At 39.1% G+C, this 19,311-nt stretch overlaps 2 protein-coding genes across 2 annotated transcripts; both read right to left on the reverse strand.

Annotated features, from left to right (window-relative positions):
* Positions 1-275: 275 nt before the first annotated feature.
* LOC133448774 (neuritin-like) lies at positions 276-7,555 on the reverse strand. The gene is made up of 3 exons (XM_061727627.1): positions 7,312-7,555; positions 5,777-5,930; positions 276-3,863 (listed from the first exon to the last, which is right to left on the reverse strand). Exons 1-3 carry the CDS (start codon positions 7,361-7,363, stop codon positions 3,629-3,631), a joined length of 441 nt encoding a protein of 146 aa, XP_061583611.1. The 5' UTR covers positions 7,364-7,555; the 3' UTR covers positions 276-3,628.
* Positions 7,556-11,513: 3,958 nt separating this feature from the next.
* Positions 11,514-17,362, reverse strand: LOC133449461 (translocon-associated protein subunit alpha-like). Its single transcript, XM_061728615.1, has 9 exons — positions 17,233-17,362; positions 16,237-16,364; positions 16,067-16,160; positions 15,791-15,918; positions 14,442-14,576; positions 13,828-13,904; positions 13,338-13,416; positions 12,151-12,244; positions 11,514-11,980 (listed from the first exon to the last, which is right to left on the reverse strand). The coding sequence occupies exons 1-9, from the start codon at positions 17,300-17,302 to the stop codon at positions 11,916-11,918; spliced, it is 870 nt and encodes a 289-aa protein (XP_061584599.1). The 5' UTR covers positions 17,303-17,362; the 3' UTR covers positions 11,514-11,915.
* Positions 17,363-19,311: the final 1,949 nt, after the last annotated feature.

Raw genomic sequence — 19,311 nt, forward strand, 5'->3', positions numbered from 1 at the left:
AAGATTACCATGCGCTTGAGAGAAAAAAAAAATCATGTCAGAAAATATTCAGGCTCTCACAAATTCCACATTTTGATAGGACTCTCAGTGTTGAAGCATAAATATGTAGATAAGCACAAGATCAACTGACAAATGCTCTTTATTTCGTTTCACTGTTACCACGGTGACGGTTGAAAGTATAGAATATGGAAAATAGTAACTGTAATATTGTATGTGGTTTATTTGTGCCAAACTATGAGAATGATTACTTTTATTTAGCTACAAACTGACTTCACTAAAATGCATGCCACTGCTTGTTGAAGTTTTTGAACGTTTATCTTTTTTGTGTGAAAACACATTCAGGTCTGTTTGAATCCTGTTGCACAGCTTCCGTGTTATTAAACTGTCCTTTTGCAGCACGCTAGGTCTTTTGCAATCATGTAACAGATTTGTCATTCCCATGAACTCTACCCACAGCTGCGCAACTCCAAATCATGTTCACAACAGGTGAGTGTTTTCTCACAATATGTGACAGAAATTCATGAGACACTGTTCAACGTTCACGCTTCAGAAATCCTCACAAACACTTCCACGGGTGAGAAATCTGAAGAGAGTTGTGTGTGAGATAGAGGTCTTTTTCTTTTTGGTGTCTTTGTACCAGCCATGCAGTATCAACCACAGAAGATTGATGTGTAACTTGGTTCAAAATGAATACAAATAAATACATTTAAAAAAAAAAACGGTGTACAAAGTGGTTGATTGTCATTTGACAACATTTATTATGATGTAAGACAAAAGGGGAATTTCACCGAAAGTACCTCTAAATGTAATTTGGTCACTGTGCTTAAAGTGGTTCAGTTAAAGAAATGTTTGCTTTGTTCTTTGGGATGATTAGTAAGGAAGCAAAACTGTCAAAGTTTTTTTCTAACAACTTACAAAAAGTTTGCAGGGATATTGCTTTTATCCTTGATGAAGTGGTATTTAAATCCTTTTTTTTAAGTTGTGCAAGTGATGATTTCAGCACAATACTTTGTCTGTACAGTATAAATACAAAGTAGGGATTAAGGTAAGTGGTTGGGTATTGATGCACCCTGTCTCTCCGAATAAAAGGAGAAGTTTAACATTTTGATCGCTCATCTGTCGGTAAATTACATGCAACACTCTCTCATGGGAATTTGTGAAATAGTTAGGCAATAGTTCTTCTTGATTCATGGTCGTGGACACAACTTATTTTTTTCCCCCCCCATAATCATAGCAATGAAAAACATTGCATATAAGCACATTTGCAGATTTAAGAAGCAAAAAAGTTCACATTAGAAGTCTGGAGAGGTGGTGATGGGATTTCATGTTACTTTCCTCCTGAAAACCCATCTCATTTCCTTTCTTTGATCATATTTCTTGTGCTCTTTTACTGAGCCTTTGTTTTCATTCATGTCTATGGTTAGGTGAAATGTATGTTCTGTAGATTACGTATAAATCATTGGCATTTCTTCATGTTGCCAGGTCTCGCTAAACAAAGCTTGAGGTGCTTTGGAAGACTATCAAGGGTACAGTTTAATCTGTTCTGCTGAATTTTCAATTCTCACAATTGATGCCGCCACTACATGAACTGTCTGTGACAGCGGGAACACGTACGTGAAACTTGTCAGTTTGACAGGTGTTGCATAATTTCCCTGGTCCACTAATGCGTGTTGACCCAGCTCAGTGTTATTCCCACTTTGCCTGTGTTGTTGTGAATGAAGATGTGAAATGCAGGTCAGTGCCTCTTCGCGACAGCTTGTTCCATTCACCAACTTGTACAATGAAAATTATACAAGGTCAGGAGACCTTGCCTTCAAAATAAAAGTTGTAGGTTTTAAGTTGACTCTTCAAAAGGAACTAAAATAAATAAACTACTTATATGAATCTGAAAGACTTTCCTATCAACTGCTTGTGAGTGTGAAAACAAACTTATTAATAGAATAGAATACTGTTAACAATTTATTTATGTAATTAGTTATTTATATAGAAATCTGCTTATGTAACTAGATCATAATGTCTTTTTATAGGCTTTCTACAGTGTTTCCACCATTGATGACACCCACTGGTGGAAAGAAGGTTGTATCCTGAAGCAAACATCACTTGTGCTAAGTAAGATTGTAAAGTGTATTAAACATTCCTGAACATGCTTAATTACTCCTTACTTATCTTTGTATTCAGTTTGCTATGTACATGTCTGAGAATAATCTACCAAAAATATCTATTCTATTATTTTTATACCAGTTAAAAGAGATGACTACATATAAGCTCGAGATTTTGACACTGGATACAGCTCAACACCGACTTATGCGCAGCCACTGCAAAACAATTTCTTGGATTTGTAGCTTTTAAGCTCATGCAAAATTCATCTAAGGAGTGAAAAGAGGCAATTTGAATGTGCAAGAATTTGAGTGGCAGTAGCGCATCACATTTGACTGTTTTGAACTAAAGGTATTTGGGTAACATCAGTAACAGACATGAGCAATTTGTGCATACCTCCACATGGTGCTTGTGTCACAGCATGTAGCATATTGTGCAATACTTTTTAATGACCTTTAATGTTCTCCCAAAGTAACACTTAAATTCCCCTGAATCTATAAAACAGGTTAATACATTAAGATTTTTCATACCAACCATTGTGGCCAAAATGCACGTAAATGTTCAACTTTTACTTTCAAGGCAAAAACACAACCTTTCTCTTGAGTGCTCTTCTTTTTTTAAATTATCCTGATACAAGTTTAATGAGAACTTTAGCAACATGTTAACAACAACACTGCAGTGTCAGCAGCAAACACCCTTGCATAGGTTTAAGAAACAAAATAAAATCATGGCTTGGGTTAAATTAGACTTGATGTTTATGACGCGTAACATAACATTTTCTTGGTTTAAGAATGACCAGTCTGCCCCATCTCAAAATGACAAAACATGTGTTGCGGCTCTAAACAAACGTCCAACTGAAACACACATCTTTAAAAACCACAAGCACCTATAATTCACTCACGCCCATCTAGTCTGACCTGAAACATGACACTGCAGGTAGCGGATGATTATTTTAACCTTTCTAAAGAAATGGGGGGAAAGACAATCTGAGTTTGAATCTAATTAACAAAATCCACCCTCAACTACCCCTGAAAAGCACAAAAACGACCAATTATAACCAGATTAAATATGTCAAATCTTTCACAATTAAACCTTCAGACTATGTTGGACTGCATTTGAATTGCACTGGTATTTGTGAGACAGAAATGTGCTCGCCCCTTGTGAATTACTAACCCAGAGCCACAGGTGGAGACTCAGCTCTCCAGACTTGGATGCACTAAATTAAACATCTCTTAAATGCTGCAGAGTATATGTTTTAATCTGCCAAGACTGACAGGATGAAAACACATTTTTTCCCTACAACTCAACCAGACAAAAAGGATGGGAAAAAGCTTCAGTACTTTAGAGGATTTAAACATTATTCATGAAGACGGATATTGATTGTCCTACCACAAAGCTCTGTGGTTCTATGTAAAACGAATCCTTTAAAACGTTTGTCCTTCTTAAATCCTTGGCTTTAAGTTTCAGCAGACTGAAACTCAGGGGGATGCAGGACCCTCCTCAACAGACCACAGCCCCACTCCCACATCATCTATACACGGAGCCAGTAGGGCCCGGTCATGACCAGCATCATGACCAGTGGCAGGATGAGAGCAGCGAGTGACAGACTTATGCATGAGGAGGAACTGGGGCTGCACAGATCAAACAGACTTCCCTGGAAGCGGATCTTCCTGGAGTCCTGCCTCAGAGTCTCCCAGATGGAGCTGACTTCCTCTTGACAGTCGGAGAGAGCTGTGAGAGCACACGTGTGGAAAGCTTCCCAGTGGCTGTGGCAGACAAAGGATAATCTCATTAACGCAGGGTCGGACATGAATTCAGAGGCACAACAACATGCACAGGTGCGCTGGCAGTTGTCCATTAATGTGCTTGCTGCAAGCTTTATACACATTTCAAATTTCAAAATGGTAATTCATTTGCAGAGAGTTTTACAGAGTTGTCAAGTGTTCTTTCAAATCCTTTTTTGACCTGTCTACAATCATTTACTGTAGATGTTTAATCCTTTTGAAATTCACACGTTGATATATGTAATAAACCAAGTATGCATTATGCATTATTTAAATACTTGCTTGAATACTGTATTTCTAAATATTTAACATACTCAGATGAATCAATAATTAACAAATTAATGCACAGTTTTGTTTTGTGTTTATTAAACACTCACACAGAAAAGCATCAACACAGCCTGCTCCAGGAACAAATAAAGATATCATCTGGCTAGGGTTTTTACGAATTGAATAATTATTATATTCTAGCTGGCTGTAGCCTCGAGATCTGAGAAGATGGAATTCCTGTAACTTGTAATCTCTTTGATGGCCACCAGGGAATAATGATGCCTCTGGTTGCAGACTGGCTTATGAGGAAAAACAATTCTGCTCCTCACTTGATTTTATTTTCCTGCAAATTACATTTATTTTCTAAGCCTAGGTTAATATTGTTTCAAGGTGGTCATTATTTAGAGCAAAATATACAGTGAGGCAAGAGCTTTTAAGGCGAGGCTAACCTTCATTTATAAACAATTTTAATGTGTAAATGACTTGCACTTATGAGAGGCAGACTGATAGGCCAAAAAACATTTTAACGTGAGCGAGAGCTTCATATATTCAGCCATTCACACAGCTGCCATGCAAAATAGTTGCCCCTCAAGCTACACTTAAAAAAAATGAGTACAGAAAAGTCAAATGATTTGTTAAATGAACATAAAATCTTTTAGGACTGATTCGCCAAGGTTGGCTTCCATTCACTGGATAAAGGGTTTCTGAACTAACTTTACATTTGTATAAGATGCATATTAAGTTGATCTTACCCTATAAACTAATTTAATGTTAGAGCATGACGTATAAAAATGTTAGTTCAACCAAGAGGGTTATCTAATTTGAGAGAACAAGAAAGTGAATTGGACCCAACCTTCCCAAATAAGATGAGTCAATAAAATCTATTTTTATCTTTTAGCCAGCAAAAATAAGAAATAGTCTGCACACATTTTTTTCATACTCTCATCTTTTCTTTTTTTTTATCCAAACCACGAGCAGACTAAAAATAAATCCCATACTTTTCAAGGCTGCAAAGGAATCCTGCTGCCAAAAATCTATCACTCAGATGGCTACACTGGCTTCAAGAGCAGTAAGTCAAACTGAGCTTTAATTACCATGGCAACTGCTTCAGAGAGTGAAACAATATCACACATGATATTGCAAGGCAATTTGCAACCGAAGTCTTAAGTTGTTAAGTCTTTGTCCTCATTGCACATTGAGCCGAGGTTTTAGTGTTTGTACAAACAATGACAAAAAAAAAAAACTACCCAGAATTTCACTATGGCTGCAGTGAAGTCATAAATTATTTAGAACAATGGTTCAGTGTCTCAGCAAGCTCCTTTCTCCAGTCTCCCCTCTGAGATTATGGCTTCTGCTCTTTTCTCTCCAGTATCCTCATTTAAGATGCACATCACTGCACTCAACCATACACTTTTTCAAATTAATTGAACTGAGAGGCGATGTTGTGAACAATGCTCCAGGCTTGTTGTTTTTACTAAAGGCTTCTACTCCACCCATCAAAGCTGGGGCGTCTCTTTGCATCTCAGTCGGTTGCATTTGGTTCTAGCAAAAATGTACAAACTGCTGCAAAAGCAAGGATCAGTGCTGGTTGTTCATGTACTTTTACACATCTCTAACGTTACTGTCACCTGCACACAGCCGCCACTCCCTTCTCACTGGTCACGTTCTCCTGGTAGTTGTCCATGCTCTCACCCAGCTCCAGGACACATTCAGAAAAGTCTTTATAAATGTTCTCACACTTCACATCTGCAGAGGCTCCTGGCACTATAACAGACAGGAATACTGGAACAAAGAGAGAGGGGAGAGCTCAAACATGCTCCATAATCAGTATCAGGGGCGTCAATTGGGTATGGCAAGGTACGGCAGCCGCCACACCTTGGCTTCAAGGGTTAAATGTAAATGTTTGTTTTTTTAAATACATTTATGGAATAACTACAAATGCAAATAAGAACAACATGATCGATTTCCCTAGTTATTATACACTGCAAAAACTCAAAATCTTAACAAGAATATTTGTCTTATTTCTAGTTAAAATGTCTCATTTTTAGTCTCATTTTTTTTTTTTTTTTAAATCTCATTACATTTAAGACAAGACTGAAAAACAACAATTTTCACCTGTTGTATAATAAGTAGAAAAATCTGCCAATGGAACAAGATTGTTTTGCTTGTAATGAGAAGATAAATCTTGTCCCACTGGCAGATTTTTCTACTTATTTCAAGTGAAAATTTACTTGAAACAGGTGAAAATGGTCAAATAACAAGTTATTTTTCTGGTAATGACTCTTGTTTTAAGTTTAATGAGATTTTTTGACTAAAAATGAGACATTGTAACTAGAAATAAGACAAATATTCCTTTTTTTTTTAGTTTTTGCAGTGAGCGAGACTGCATTTGAAAAAGTTCCAATTTTCTTGACCACACAGATCAGCTACATATCAGACTTGTGTGATGAGTATTTACTGGACGTGTTGATTGATACTCTAGTTAAGTTCTGTGACTCGTAACCTTGCCATACCTTAGCTTCCACTGAATTGACGCCACTGATCAGTATCTATATTAGAACAAAAAATTGGGCAAGCAAGTTATCAAGTCATCCCAACCTAATTTTGTGTAGTCCTAGTTTCCCACTGCTAATTATCTGCTAATCACCATGCCACATTTGCACAAAATGTGCTATTTTTTCAATAATTTTCAAAAGATTATTATTTTGATGGCAAAAAAAACACTTGCAAATTCAAAGGTTTCCCCAGTCTTGAATCTTGCTATTTGAACATGTACTGAATCATTTTTGTGAGACAGCAGGCTGTAAAGCAGACTTTGATGGTCAAATCACTGCCCTTTTTGAGTTTAGAAACTAAAAAAAAAAAAAACTAAATGCAAAGATAAGATCAGTCAAAGTAGCGTTTAAGTCAACTAGTGAGTTTTAATCTTAAATATTTCATGTCCTTGCACTCTAAATAAAGAGCCAGGCTCGTCATTGGTTGCTCTGCAGCCAGCTGGCCCTGGTACAGTTCTCATATACATCACGCAATCCCGGTGGAGATAAATAAAGGTTACAGCATCCACAGCAGGAAAGTAAAAAACGTCCTAATATAACTGTCTTTCTGCAACAGCAACCCAGCTCTCAGCATTGGTGAAACAATGGAAGAGCTTGAGCCATCTTACCGGTGGCAAACGCAAGAATTCCTGTGATCTTGGTCGACATGAATAATCCCATATCCCATCTCAAAGCGGGCGGGATGCTGCCGAGGAAACTCGGAGGTCCGGGGGAAAATCACTGCACCCAGTCTCACAGGAGAGTGTTTAGCGACCCATTTCAGCCCTGACTCGGTGGGCGTAGCTGGCTGAGCGTTGATGGGGGAATATCTGATGCACACACTCTCTCTGCACTCCGGTCGGTGCTGACGTAAATGTGAATTATGGTTTCGCGTTAAATCGACGCAGAGCCTACGCCGTAGGGTACGCGGCGACGCGCGACGTACGCCGTAGGTTCTGCGTTGGTGTAACGCGGAACCATAAATCAGCCGTCACCTGCCCCCTCCGGTGTTGTGCCGATCCTTACTACCCGCCGAGAAATGCTACTCGGTGGTTCTGCGCATGCGCACAGTCGATTTCAAAGTTTGATTGCCACGCCCATCATTTCTTGCACGATGTAAAATGGATAATATGGGATGTTGAGTATTTGATCCTTCAAAATACACGACATGAGTTGCATTACACTTTTTAATGTGTAATGTATTTGTATTTGTATTTATTTCAAAACAGGAACAGTGCACAATAAGACATTAATCTTTTGCAAGAGAATATGCGTTGTGCCAGGTTGTAGCAACTTGCTATTTTCCACCTGAAGTCTCTGGGCAGCATGATGGAATACTACATAAAAATTAGTTTAGAAAAAGAAAAAATAAGTAAAAGAGCAGAACCAAGCAAAAAGACCATAGATAAAATAGATAAATAAAACATGGAAGCAGATTCAACAGAGCATGGGATCTGTCAGATCTGTCAGGGCTAGGGAGTAAAACACAGTAAAACACAGAAAAACAAAGGTAGAAAACCACTAGGTAGCATTTTTCGGCAAAGCAGCAGAACTCGGCAGAACCCCGGACAGCTCCCACCTCCCCGGGCAGCAGGACTACCACGCCCCTCCCTGCTGCACATCACCCACTACACACACTTCAATATCCCACATCATGTCATATCAATCTATTCTTTCCTGTATACATTGATCATGCTGATGCGCTTCCATTTGAAGAGTGTTTTGAGTCGATGATCGTTTTGTCTAAAACTGCACCACCCTGTTTTATAACTGTTTAAACTACTTTTGCTGATTCCTTCGCTTTAAAAGCCTACTAAAATGAAAATGTAAATTTCGTTTCTATGTATATTTTAGTTTATAACAAGTTTAACTCTACTGAGTCTCATACAGTCCAGTACTATACCTTGAATTTCTATCTATCTATCTATCTATCTATCTATCTATCTATCTATCTATCTATCTATCTATCTATCTATCTATCTATCTATCTATCTATCTATCTATCTATCTATCTATCTATCTATCTATCTATCTATCTATCTATTGAAACCACCACTAACCAACTAGAACCTCAGTATAAACTAGTTCTTGCAGCAATACTTTACAATGTAGTATGCATAACTAAACAAATGTGATTCTGGAAGAAAAACACATATACTTTAGAGCTAATAACCAGGAGAGAAGATGCTGTTTAATTTTCATTAAAATGTCAGTCAAGTGAGACGTCAGTGAAATTACCACAAATAAAGAATGGAAAGAAAGTACTGTGTGAGGTTATGTACACCAATCCTCTTCATGATGCATCTACTGTCATGTTCAACAAACTGACAAATTAAGTAAACACATATATTGGTCCTGATCATAGACTGTACAGAACGGGACAAACCCTTTGTGATGTCATCCATAGGGAAATGTGTGGGACGAACACGCCCAGGAGCTGGTTTAATCATGCCCTCCACTTTCTGATTGAATCTGTCCATCCATCCTTATTTCTGATCAAAGTCACTACCAGTAGAACATTTAAAAGAAGTACTGGCAGAACTGAAACGAGGACTGTTGGAGCTCCAGCTGAGCACCACTGGGACCCTTGGTGAGCTGACGTGTGGTTAACTGACCTCAGACTGGGGTCCCCAGAACTCAGTCAGAGATCAGTCTTGGTGGAAATGCATGCAAAGGTACAATCAACTGTTGACAGTGTGTCGGGGTGTAGGTCAACCTGAAAAGCAGCTGATCTGGAGGAGCAGGCTGCTCCAGCTGCTGCCAGGGCTTGTGCCATGTGAGCTAGAGGTGGTCCAGCTGGACTTCCTCCAGTTATCCCTGCCTCGCATCCTTAAGCCATGGGATAAAGGTAGCTGCTGCTGGCTGCTGAGCTAAGCTTCATGGGTGGATACTTCCATCCCAGAGCTGATTGCAGAGGTCTGTCACTACGGTTAACATGACAACAGAAAAAACTAAAATAATAATAATGCAATAAATAAATAAAATCATGCCTTCAGTTATGCATTACTTCATTTCTGGATTTATATAATTTTACCTGATACAGTTGTCATAGATGTGAAATCTGTTTATGTAGACAACAATTGGAGTAGTCATTTAATGACCTGCAGTTTTCCTTGCTTCTCCACTGGCAGCAGCTTCAAAAACTGAATGTTACTCCTTGGGTGATCAATAACTTTATCATAAGGCAAACACACAGAATATTTCTCAGCATCCAATAACTGCAGGGTGACACAGCCAGCCCTTAATAAGGTTATTGTTCCACCACATCTTTTAGTCCCCAGCCCTAATTTAGTCAAGTTCAAAGTCCTTTCAACTCTGGCATCTATTGTGGAACAACCGTAATAAAGAAGAATACTCAAGTTTGGGTAAGTTAAATATAATAAACTATTTAACTAAGACCCATCAGTAAAAAACAAACACAAAAAACCAACACTCTTGCCAATTCAATCTCTTGTTCTTAAGCATTTATCTTTTTTTTTTTTTAAACTTGACCTGAGGGATGTTGTAGGACACCAACATAGGAGATTCACCGTTAGTCATTTAGCTCTTTTTATTAAGCCTACATACCTTTCTTATCAGTCTTATCCATTGTGAACTCCATTTCTACATCAGTTACTTTGTGACAAAACTCACAGTCTACCGAAGGAAGCCATGAACGTGCACATTTAAGTTACAGTTGGCTTGCCTTCTCATTCTGGTTCGGTATTCGTGCAACAGAATCAGCCAGGATGAACTTGGCAGGGAGAAGTTGAGCCCCACTTTCCCAGACAACCAGCATTTCGTAATTCAATTTCTGGAACAGCTCTCCGCTGTGTACTTCACGTCTAAAACACAAGCTCGGAATTTTAACCCATTTACAGTTGTTTTTTAGGTCTCTCAGGCCCAAGTGATAACATCCAAATGAGTCAAAGGTACAATTTGTTCATCCTTTTAATGTTTTCAGAAAGGTCTTTTGTAACAAGCAATGGCAAACAACATGAGGCCGTACCGTTGAAGAGGCTCAAACGCATCGCCACGCCTCTGGTAGTTAGGAGGGAGAGAAACGAAAACATACAAACATTGTTCTATTATTTGTGGTGCTCGGAGCTGCCAAATGGAGGACTGAAAATAAAAAAAGATAACATTTCTATAATACTACATAAATAGCTCAGTAGAAAAATTAATTTCCCAAGAAATACCACAAAACTATGAAAACATTTGACATTTAAAGTATAAAATGTTGAACAATTTCATATTTCTGGTATCATTTTCACCGTCATTAATTTAACTGATCTATTTACTTTATATTGCTTTAATTTCACTATTGCTTTCCCCCTTAGCTTGCTTACTTTTCATTTCATGATGTACTTTTAATGAATTCAGTCCATTTTATATTCTATATGTGCTAGCTTAGCCACCACAGGTTGTCATAGAAAACAAAAAAAACATGGATAAAATAATCTATGAAAATTGGGGCGTTAAAAGTAAAATAATATTGAAAGAAATAGGTTTGTCAATACAGTTGAAAATTAAAGCAGAAATATCAGATTAGATCACTTATCTGATGTCATTTTGTACATTACATACTTTTTGTTTTTTATATTTTGAATTAAATTTTTGTTTTGACAGTCTGAGTCCTTTTTACCATCCCTCTAATTTTACACACACAAAACATGTCTCCCTTAAAACAAAAATCTTACAGATGTCATGTCGAATGTGAAAACACTAAAAGCAGATGGGAAGCCATTTTTCCCACAAATTAAGTTTTGGCGAGGCACCACGGATAAGGCACAATGGTGTTAAAGTTCTAAAGAGGGAATGAAAAAAACAAAAAAAACAAACTAAAACTGTATATTTTTTTACAACTGTAATACTTTATGGTTGTAAGTCATACAGTCCATTTCACCCTGATGATGTTGGCATAAGGCAGTTTTGTACCACATTTCCTCACACTTTAATTCCTTACTGGTGTATTTTACATCATCGTTCATACACACTGACTAATCCTCTCAAAAGTGAGTTAAGAGTTATGTCCTGTTAGTGTTTAGTTAGTTATGCTCCAGGGAGAGCAGCGGAGTCCAGGATGCTCATCAGGCCGAGAGGTAGAGATCAATACAGACTTCGAAAATCTCTGCTTGGACCGAAAACTGAATTACAAAACTAGTCATCATTTGAAACAGGAACTGGGATGCTACAGTGTGGAGATTTAAAAGTCTGGTGGACAATATAACGAGGGATGGAGGCAGATGGCAGTTTACTGGTCAGTGCCCGCTGCCCTTTTGGTTCGTTTCCGTGGAGACGTTTTGGGAGAAGCCTTGTCTGTAAACACAAGAGCCAAATGTTACAGATCACTTATGTGTTCATTGAAAATGAGGAAAAAAAAAGAAAGACTAAAGACCAAACTAATCAAACAAGAATAAAGACACTGATGTGTAATCAGGTAGTTGGTAGGGATTAAAAATAAAAAATAAAAAAATAGAACAACATACTCATGGCATTGAGAGTTTCCAGAGGAATCCAGTCGATGTCCACATCATTTACTCCAGTGGTGCCCTTCTCTATTTTCACAGGAAGCCTCTTTCTCTGCAAGTTACATAAAATATATGCTTTGAAATAATGTCATGAACAATAAAATTACAGCTCAGTCGCATTACTGGTTAAAAGTGGACAACATGCATCTTTACTTATGTAAAAGAAGCATTTCTTATCAAAGAATTTCATATTGATAAAAACAGAAGCAAGTTGCTCGACTCATCTCCTGCAGCGACAGTGTCTACACTGCTGTCACAACAACTTGGAGCTTAACACCCGCAAGACAGTGGAGATGGTGGTGGATTTCAGGAGGAACGCAGCCCCTCCCCTTCCCATCGTGCTGGGAGACACGCAGGTGGACTCTGTGGACTCTTTCCGCTTTCTGGGACTTAACATCTCCAGGGATTTGAAGTGGGAACTGAATTCCACAGCACTTCTGAAAAACGCTCAAAAAAGACTGTTCTTCCTCTGACAGCTGAGGAAATTGAGGCTGCCAAGGACCATAATGGCCCAGTTTTACACTGCCATCATCGAATCCATTATCACCCACTCCATCATCACCTGGTTCCCCGCTACAGCTGCAAGGGACCTCCACAAGCTGCAGCGTGTGATACGCTCTGTGGAGAGAGTGATTGGCTGCCCCTTGCCCTCCCTGAAGTCCCTGTACGACTCCAGGGCCTTGAGGAGGGCTAGGAAGATCATGGCCGATCCCTCTCACCCTGGCCATGGCCTCTTCACCGTCCTCCCCTCTGGTAGGAGGCTGAGGCTACCTAAGGCTGTGAAAGCCGCCACAGACTCAGCTTCTTCCCCTCAGCCGCCAGGCTCATCAATGACTCGGGTCCCCCCCTCCCCCCTCCCGCTCCTCAATGACAAAAAAAATAAATAAAATAATAATAATAATAATCATAACTGGACTATAATTTATTTAATGTATATGCCTGCACTTTATTTTTGCTTATTCCTCACTGCTGTGTTTGTGTCTGTGTTTTATTTATTTACATGTGAAAAAAATACTCTGAGTAGGCACACTGTTACCAACGTGACAATTTCCTATGTGTGTTACACAAATGGCAAATAAACGCAATCTGAATCTGAATCTGAATACACTTGAAAACAGCTCAGCTAAGGGAAAACATACACATACCGTCCTGGACTCCAGAACCTGGTACATCCCAAAGACCATCAGGGACACCAGTCCAGCCAGGAACACGTACATGAACATGCTGCAAAAAAAATAAAATCATTTGTAGCTGGTTGTTCTTCATTAGCAGTTCTTAGTGCACATCTTAAAAATCAAGTTTTAGCATGAATGACAACAAAAGTCCTGTTTGCTTTGCTTTTCTAATTTGTTTAAAATAGTTGTGCATCTTGCACCAGCAGCACAATGCAGTTTGCTAATTTACTGTGCCAAATCTACACCTTCTTGTATTTGTTTTTAAATGTGCTGCAATATTGTGTTGTCTTGCACTGCAAAGAGGTGTAAGTTTCCACCTAATGCTGACGAGCTGTGACTTTGGAAAAGCATTTCCTTTTTAGCAGTTTGCACATTGAAGGTTGCAAAGGAGCTGTGGCTTTATCTATATTTTTGCACACATGACAGCATGCAAGAGAAACCCAGCAGAGGAAGGCCTCACGTTTCTCCATCCAGTCCTTCTTCTAGCTCGATGATGGTGACGGTCTGGTTGTAAACGGCGGTCTGGAATGCGCTGCCCTGATGACAGAAAATAAATGACACGTGACTAGTAAGCAAACACAAGTTCACACTGATTTATCAGCTCGTTTCATTGTATTTTAGATATTTTATTCTGTTTTAGCTAATGTTTATGTACTGAAGATATATTGAACCGTGTATCCTACATTCACAGCGCCGTTAAAAAAACAAAAACAAAACAAAATGAAAACTTTATTTTTAAAGATTTTGTCTGAAAAGAAATGCTTAAACAATAGCGAAGTTAAATTATTCCTAATTTTTTTGGGCACACCCCTGGAAGACCCAACCTTAACCACTCAGTCAGGGACAAACGTACAAAGATGTAAAAAAAACCTGTCAATTAATATATTAAAATTGTAAAAAAAAAAAAACTGTAAAAACATTGCTTTGCTGCAGGTCTTAAGATTCAAAGTCAATGTTTCCAGGGAAACATGACAAAAATTGCCTCTAAAATGAAATACAACAAAAACAAATGAAGAAACAAGAACAGGAAAAAAAAGCCTGCAAAACCACCGCAACAGTCTGATTTATTTTTACCTCGCTGTCAAGATAGTTGAGGAGGATGACAAGACCGAACGGCCGGCCGGCCATGGGTTGCGCTGGGATGAAGGAGTACTCGAAGGAGGCTTGGGCCTGTGGCTGCACCGCAGTGTTCAGGGGCAAAGCTGTGAACTATTAAAACGTGGAAATCTGAGCAACTGCTTTATCTGTCACAAAGTTTACACCGATGAGCCATCACATTACAAACACTGACGACCAACGCGAGCAAACACTGCTCATCTTGTTACAATTCAACGTTTCACTGGGTAAACCTGCATCCTGGCATTCAAATTAATCTTATTGCCACATACTTACATTTTGCAAACGAACAGCCCTCACAGCCCTCAAACCAGGCAATATCAATAATAATAACTCCCCGGATATCAATCTGATGGCATCCAAATCCACAGAAACCCCATCCCACAACCCCCACAGGCCCCCAAAACACCATCTATTCCCAACATCCTGGTATGAGACGCCATCGGATGTTCCTCATCGAGAATCTGAGTGTAGCAAAATGAGGACCTGCTCAATATTAAGTGGGTGGTCACAATGTCATGGGTGATCGGCACATATTTAAAATGTATATTCTAGTGATGCACCGAATGTTCGGTAACCGAAATGGTTTGGCCGAAAATAGCAAAGAAAACGCTTTCGGTGTTCAGTGGAATAAAAACTAACAATTAATAACGGCATGTTTAGATGACGCAAAAGAAGTGAATAAAACTAAATAAATAAAAAGAAAATCAATCCCTTTCCCATATTAATACTTGTATGGGAAAGGGAGTGATTTTCTTTTTCTTTATTTTGTTTTATCCACTTCTTTTTCCACTTTTTTTACAATGCACTTTAATGCATTTTTTTTTTGTTTTAAGGCCTATGTTACAATTTTTCAGCAGTCAGTTATAGGCCTAATGTAAGCTCAAAGATGGCCAAAAAAATTATTTTGCCAATTTATTTATTTTAAGTTATTGTGCTTTGTTGGTATAATTTCTGCTGGAATATTTAAAAATGCTGGGAAATGTTCAATTGTTCATGTTCAATAAATATTTCTATCTTGTAATTTTGTAAAATATTTTTTTCTTTGAAAAGCATGCCTAAAGCACATTTATTTGATATATGCAATGGTGAAAAAATTGGCAAAATAAATGGAAAAACTGCAAAGAACCACGTTTGGTATGTTATTCGGTGTTTGGCCAAGTGTTTATTATTATTTTCGGTTTCGGCCACAAATTTTCATTTCGGTGCATCACTAATATATTCATTACATACAAAACAACTATGAGTCCATTGTTCATATGCATAACAAAATAAAGTGTGATGTGGTAACTTCAGAGGACACTTACATTCTGGATGAAGAACTGAAAGTCTTGAGGGTAACGGAAAGAGGCTTCCAGTGACTGAACATTGAAAGTCTGACTTCCTTTGTTGCTGAAACCCACCAGGAACCTCACAATTTCGTTGGCAGGAAACTCTAAATGCAATAGGATTATAATATAGAGAATTAAAATTGTGAACACAAATAAGTACAAAAAAAAACATGTGCTTCAGTTTATGGCAATTCTCTTTCTTCCTTAAATATTTTTCACAGAATAAAGGAAACTTGAAATCTCTCGACCAACCTTCTCCTGTCGTGAAGATGATGGTCGTGTCGGCATCAGGGTGAGAAGTCACCAGTTTATCAGCAGCTTCATCTGAGTCATCTTCGTCTCCCCCCTGGAGATTACATTGAAATGTGATTTACAAAGAAAACCTGCTACACCACCGCGTATTTTGAAGGTACTGCACATACCGCATTCTGCATCTGATCTTCTTCTACAAGCACCTCTTCTTCATCCTCATCATCATCCTCCTCCTCATCTACTGGAGCATCTGAGTCATCAACGATGTCTTCGGCAAAGTCAGAATCTGCACTGGAACCTGTAAAGTCAGAAGATCATAAAAATGTAATTTTTAAAAAAAAATTTCATTTATTAAATGTATCCTGGAGGTGACTAATGAGGCCGCAACTTTCACTTCACCTTCTGTGTCATCAATATAATCAAATCTGAGCAGCTTACTACCAGTGATTATAGGATAGGAAGAATATCAGATACAGTCAATGTCATTTATATTATCTAGATTAAATAGTTCGCTATAAATAAAATAATCTGTTATCTGTTCACAGCAAATACCATTTGGTACAGTACAATAGTTTGAGTGGAAGAGTTATGGCAGTGTATAAAATAAATCAATAAAGCAGATCTTTCATTGTTTTTTTTTTATAGAATCCTTCACAAAACATCAAATAATTACATTATAGCAAAGATAAAAGTAGAGATAAAAATGCAAACGTGGGTCGATGGAAGGAGAAATGAGCACAGGCTGCCCATCTTATCAATGGTGACGTGTCCCTGCAGGAGGGAGTTGCTGATTTATGGTTCCGCGTTACACCGACGCAGAACCTACGCCGTACTCCACGGCGTACGCTCTGCGTCGATTTAACGCAGAACCATAATTCAGGCTTTATCCCCCAAACTTCCTGAGTTTCGCATTAAAAAAAAAAATCACATCTGGAACAGCAACTCTGACCTCATTTCCCAATTTCCATGGTATTCCGCCTTTAGCAGCTATCTCGACGCAAAGAAAGAGAGCAGCTCCATGTTTTTAAGGGCTGTGTGTGCACATTTGTGAATGAAACAGCCGCGTAGAAGTAGAAGACTGTGCCACGTCAATATAGACCGATAACTTATTAAATTGCACGAAAAAGAAGACGAAGAAAACCACCTGCTTCCGGGCTGCTACTTACCAATGAGTGTCAATCCACAGGGGAAGGCCAGAAGAAAAACCAGCAACAATTTTGATCCGAAATTGAACATTTTGGCAGATTGAGAGTTGACTCTAGTAACACATCAGCGTTTGAGAGCAGAAAGGACGGCGGGCGAGGTGGGCGGAGCTAAAGGAGGCTGGCCCCGCCCCCAGGCTTGCGGTGCGTTCACAGACCAGCGAAGAACTCGGAATTTCCTAAAGGCAAGGTAAAATAATAGGTAAGGTAATAACTGAAAAAAAAATAACATTCTGCCAAATAACATTAATGTTGGTCATTTCATTGTGAATGTTCTGATTCAAACCCAGGCTTGCTACATTAACCTTGTTTTAAGCATAGACTATATAGGTATAAACAAAGGGCCAAAAAGCTATCTGGATTGATGCCAACCAATCATCAAAAGTTGCAGTTCCTCTATTGACCACCGCAGGATCAAAATCAGAATCAGGTTTATTTGGCCAAGGCAGGTCAAACAAGACAGGGAACTCTTATTAACATATACTTTTTTGGGGGGGGGGGGGGGGGGGGGGGGGGGGGGGGGGCTCTAGTGGCCCTTTATTCAAACTGCAGAGAGATAGATCGGGGATGACATGCAGCAAAGGTGCGCAGGCCGGGATTCTAACCTGCGACCGCTGCAGGAGGACTGTAGCCTCAGTATATGAGCCGCTGCTTAACCCACTGCGCCACCGAGCAGCCCTAACATTTTTGCACGCAAGCCAGGCCTGGCGAAAAATTTGATATTTAATGGTTTGCATTAATGGGCGTGGCCTAATGGCTCAACAGCGCCCCCTAGAAAACTTCGTGCCTCAAGCCCCACAATACGGTTTGACGTACATGCACAAAAATCGGTAGCCTACACACCAAACTTCAGGCATATCTTAGGGACATCAAGGCCTGGATGTCCGGAAATTTCTTGCTTCTAAATTCAGATAAAACAGAGGTTATCATTCTTGGTCCAGATCATCTTAGGAAGGGATTAGATGGTGTTGCGATGGCTTCCAGTGCAACTGTGAGAAACCTTGGTGTTGTTTTCGACCTGGATTTGTCGTTTAAACCATATGTTAATCAGGTTTGTAAAATAGCATTTTTCCATCTCCGTAATATTGCAAAGATTAGGAAAATCCTCTCGCAGAGTGATGCAGAAAAACTAGTTCATGCGTTTGTATCTTCTAGACTAGATTACTGTAATGTGTTATTAGCAGGCTGTCCAAGTAATTTGCTGAATAGGCTCCAGCTGATCCAAAATGCAGCAGCATGAGTACTGACAAGAATCAGCAGGAGAGACCACGTCTCTCCAGTGTTAGTGTCGCTCCATTGGTTACCCGTAAAATTTTGAATCCAATTTAAAATTGTATTACTCACGTATAAAGCCCAAACTGGCTTAGCTCCACATTATTTGCAAGACCTGATAGTGCCTTATGTTCCTGGCAGAGTTCTCCGTTCTCGGGGTGCAGGTTTACTCGTAGTTCCTAAAGTATCCAAATGTAGATTTGGAGGACGGGCCTTCTGCTATCAGGCACCATTACTATGGAACCAACTTCCAATCTGGGTTAAGGAGGCTGAAACCACCTCCACCTTTAAAACTAAACTTAAAACCTTTCGGTTTAGTAAAGCCTCTAGTTAGTGTTTAGTAAAACTCTAGCTGGTGTCAGTAAATCTCTAGTTAGTGTAAACTCTAGTGTGTTAGAGTCAGTAGTCACAGCTGCAGCTATAGAACAAGGCCGATCCAAACCAGACAGTGATGGACGTGCAGAGATGGCTCCACAGGCAAGTCAATCTCTACTGACTCCCATGTTAAAATGTCCAACTTTGCTGCAAAAATAAAAAGTCCATTTACAGCTTGGTTGAAAAATTCTTGTCTCCATATCTAGATTTCACATCCATGACAGATTGGGGGATTCGTACCCCCATCATAGGCTAATATATTTATAATATGGAGCACAGAGTTCTGATTGACAGTCAGCATAGTCAGTGGCTAGCCAGTATGACTTCCTTATTAGCTATCATCAGGCTATGAAGCTCAGCAAAGCAATCAGCAGCAGCAGTTGCAGCAAAACGCAG

Source organism: Cololabis saira, chromosome 8, assembly GCF_033807715.1.
Source record: "Cololabis saira isolate AMF1-May2022 chromosome 8, fColSai1.1, whole genome shotgun sequence".
Taxonomy (NCBI): domain Eukaryota; kingdom Metazoa; phylum Chordata; class Actinopteri; order Beloniformes; family Belonidae; genus Cololabis; species Cololabis saira.

Excerpts from the sequence above, each read along its gene's own strand:
- LOC133448774 (XM_061727627.1), bottom strand. The coding sequence starts at position 7,363 with ATGGGATTATTCATGTCGACCAAGATCACAGGAATTCTTGCGTTTGCC. Across the intron at positions 5,931-7,311 it reads AATTCTTGCGTTTGCCACCG|TATTCCTGTCTGTTATAGTG; the intron begins GTAAGATGGCTC and ends TCTTTGTTCCAG. Across the intron at positions 3,864-5,776 it reads GGAGTGGCGGCTGTGTGCAG|CCACTGGGAAGCTTTCCACA; the intron begins GTGACAGTAACG and ends TGTCTGCCACAG.
- LOC133449461 (XM_061728615.1), bottom strand. The coding sequence starts at position 17,302 with ATGTTCAATTTCGGATCAAAATTGTTGCTGGTTTTTCTTCTGGCCTTC. Across the intron at positions 13,417-13,827 it reads GAAGGACTGGATGGAGAAAC|CATGTTCATGTACGTGTTCC; the intron begins GTGAGGCCTTCC and ends TTTTTTTTGCAG. Across the intron at positions 11,981-12,150 it reads GGAAACTCTCAATGCCATGA|ACAAGGCTTCTCCCAAAACG; the intron begins GTATGTTGTTCT and ends TTGTGTTTACAG.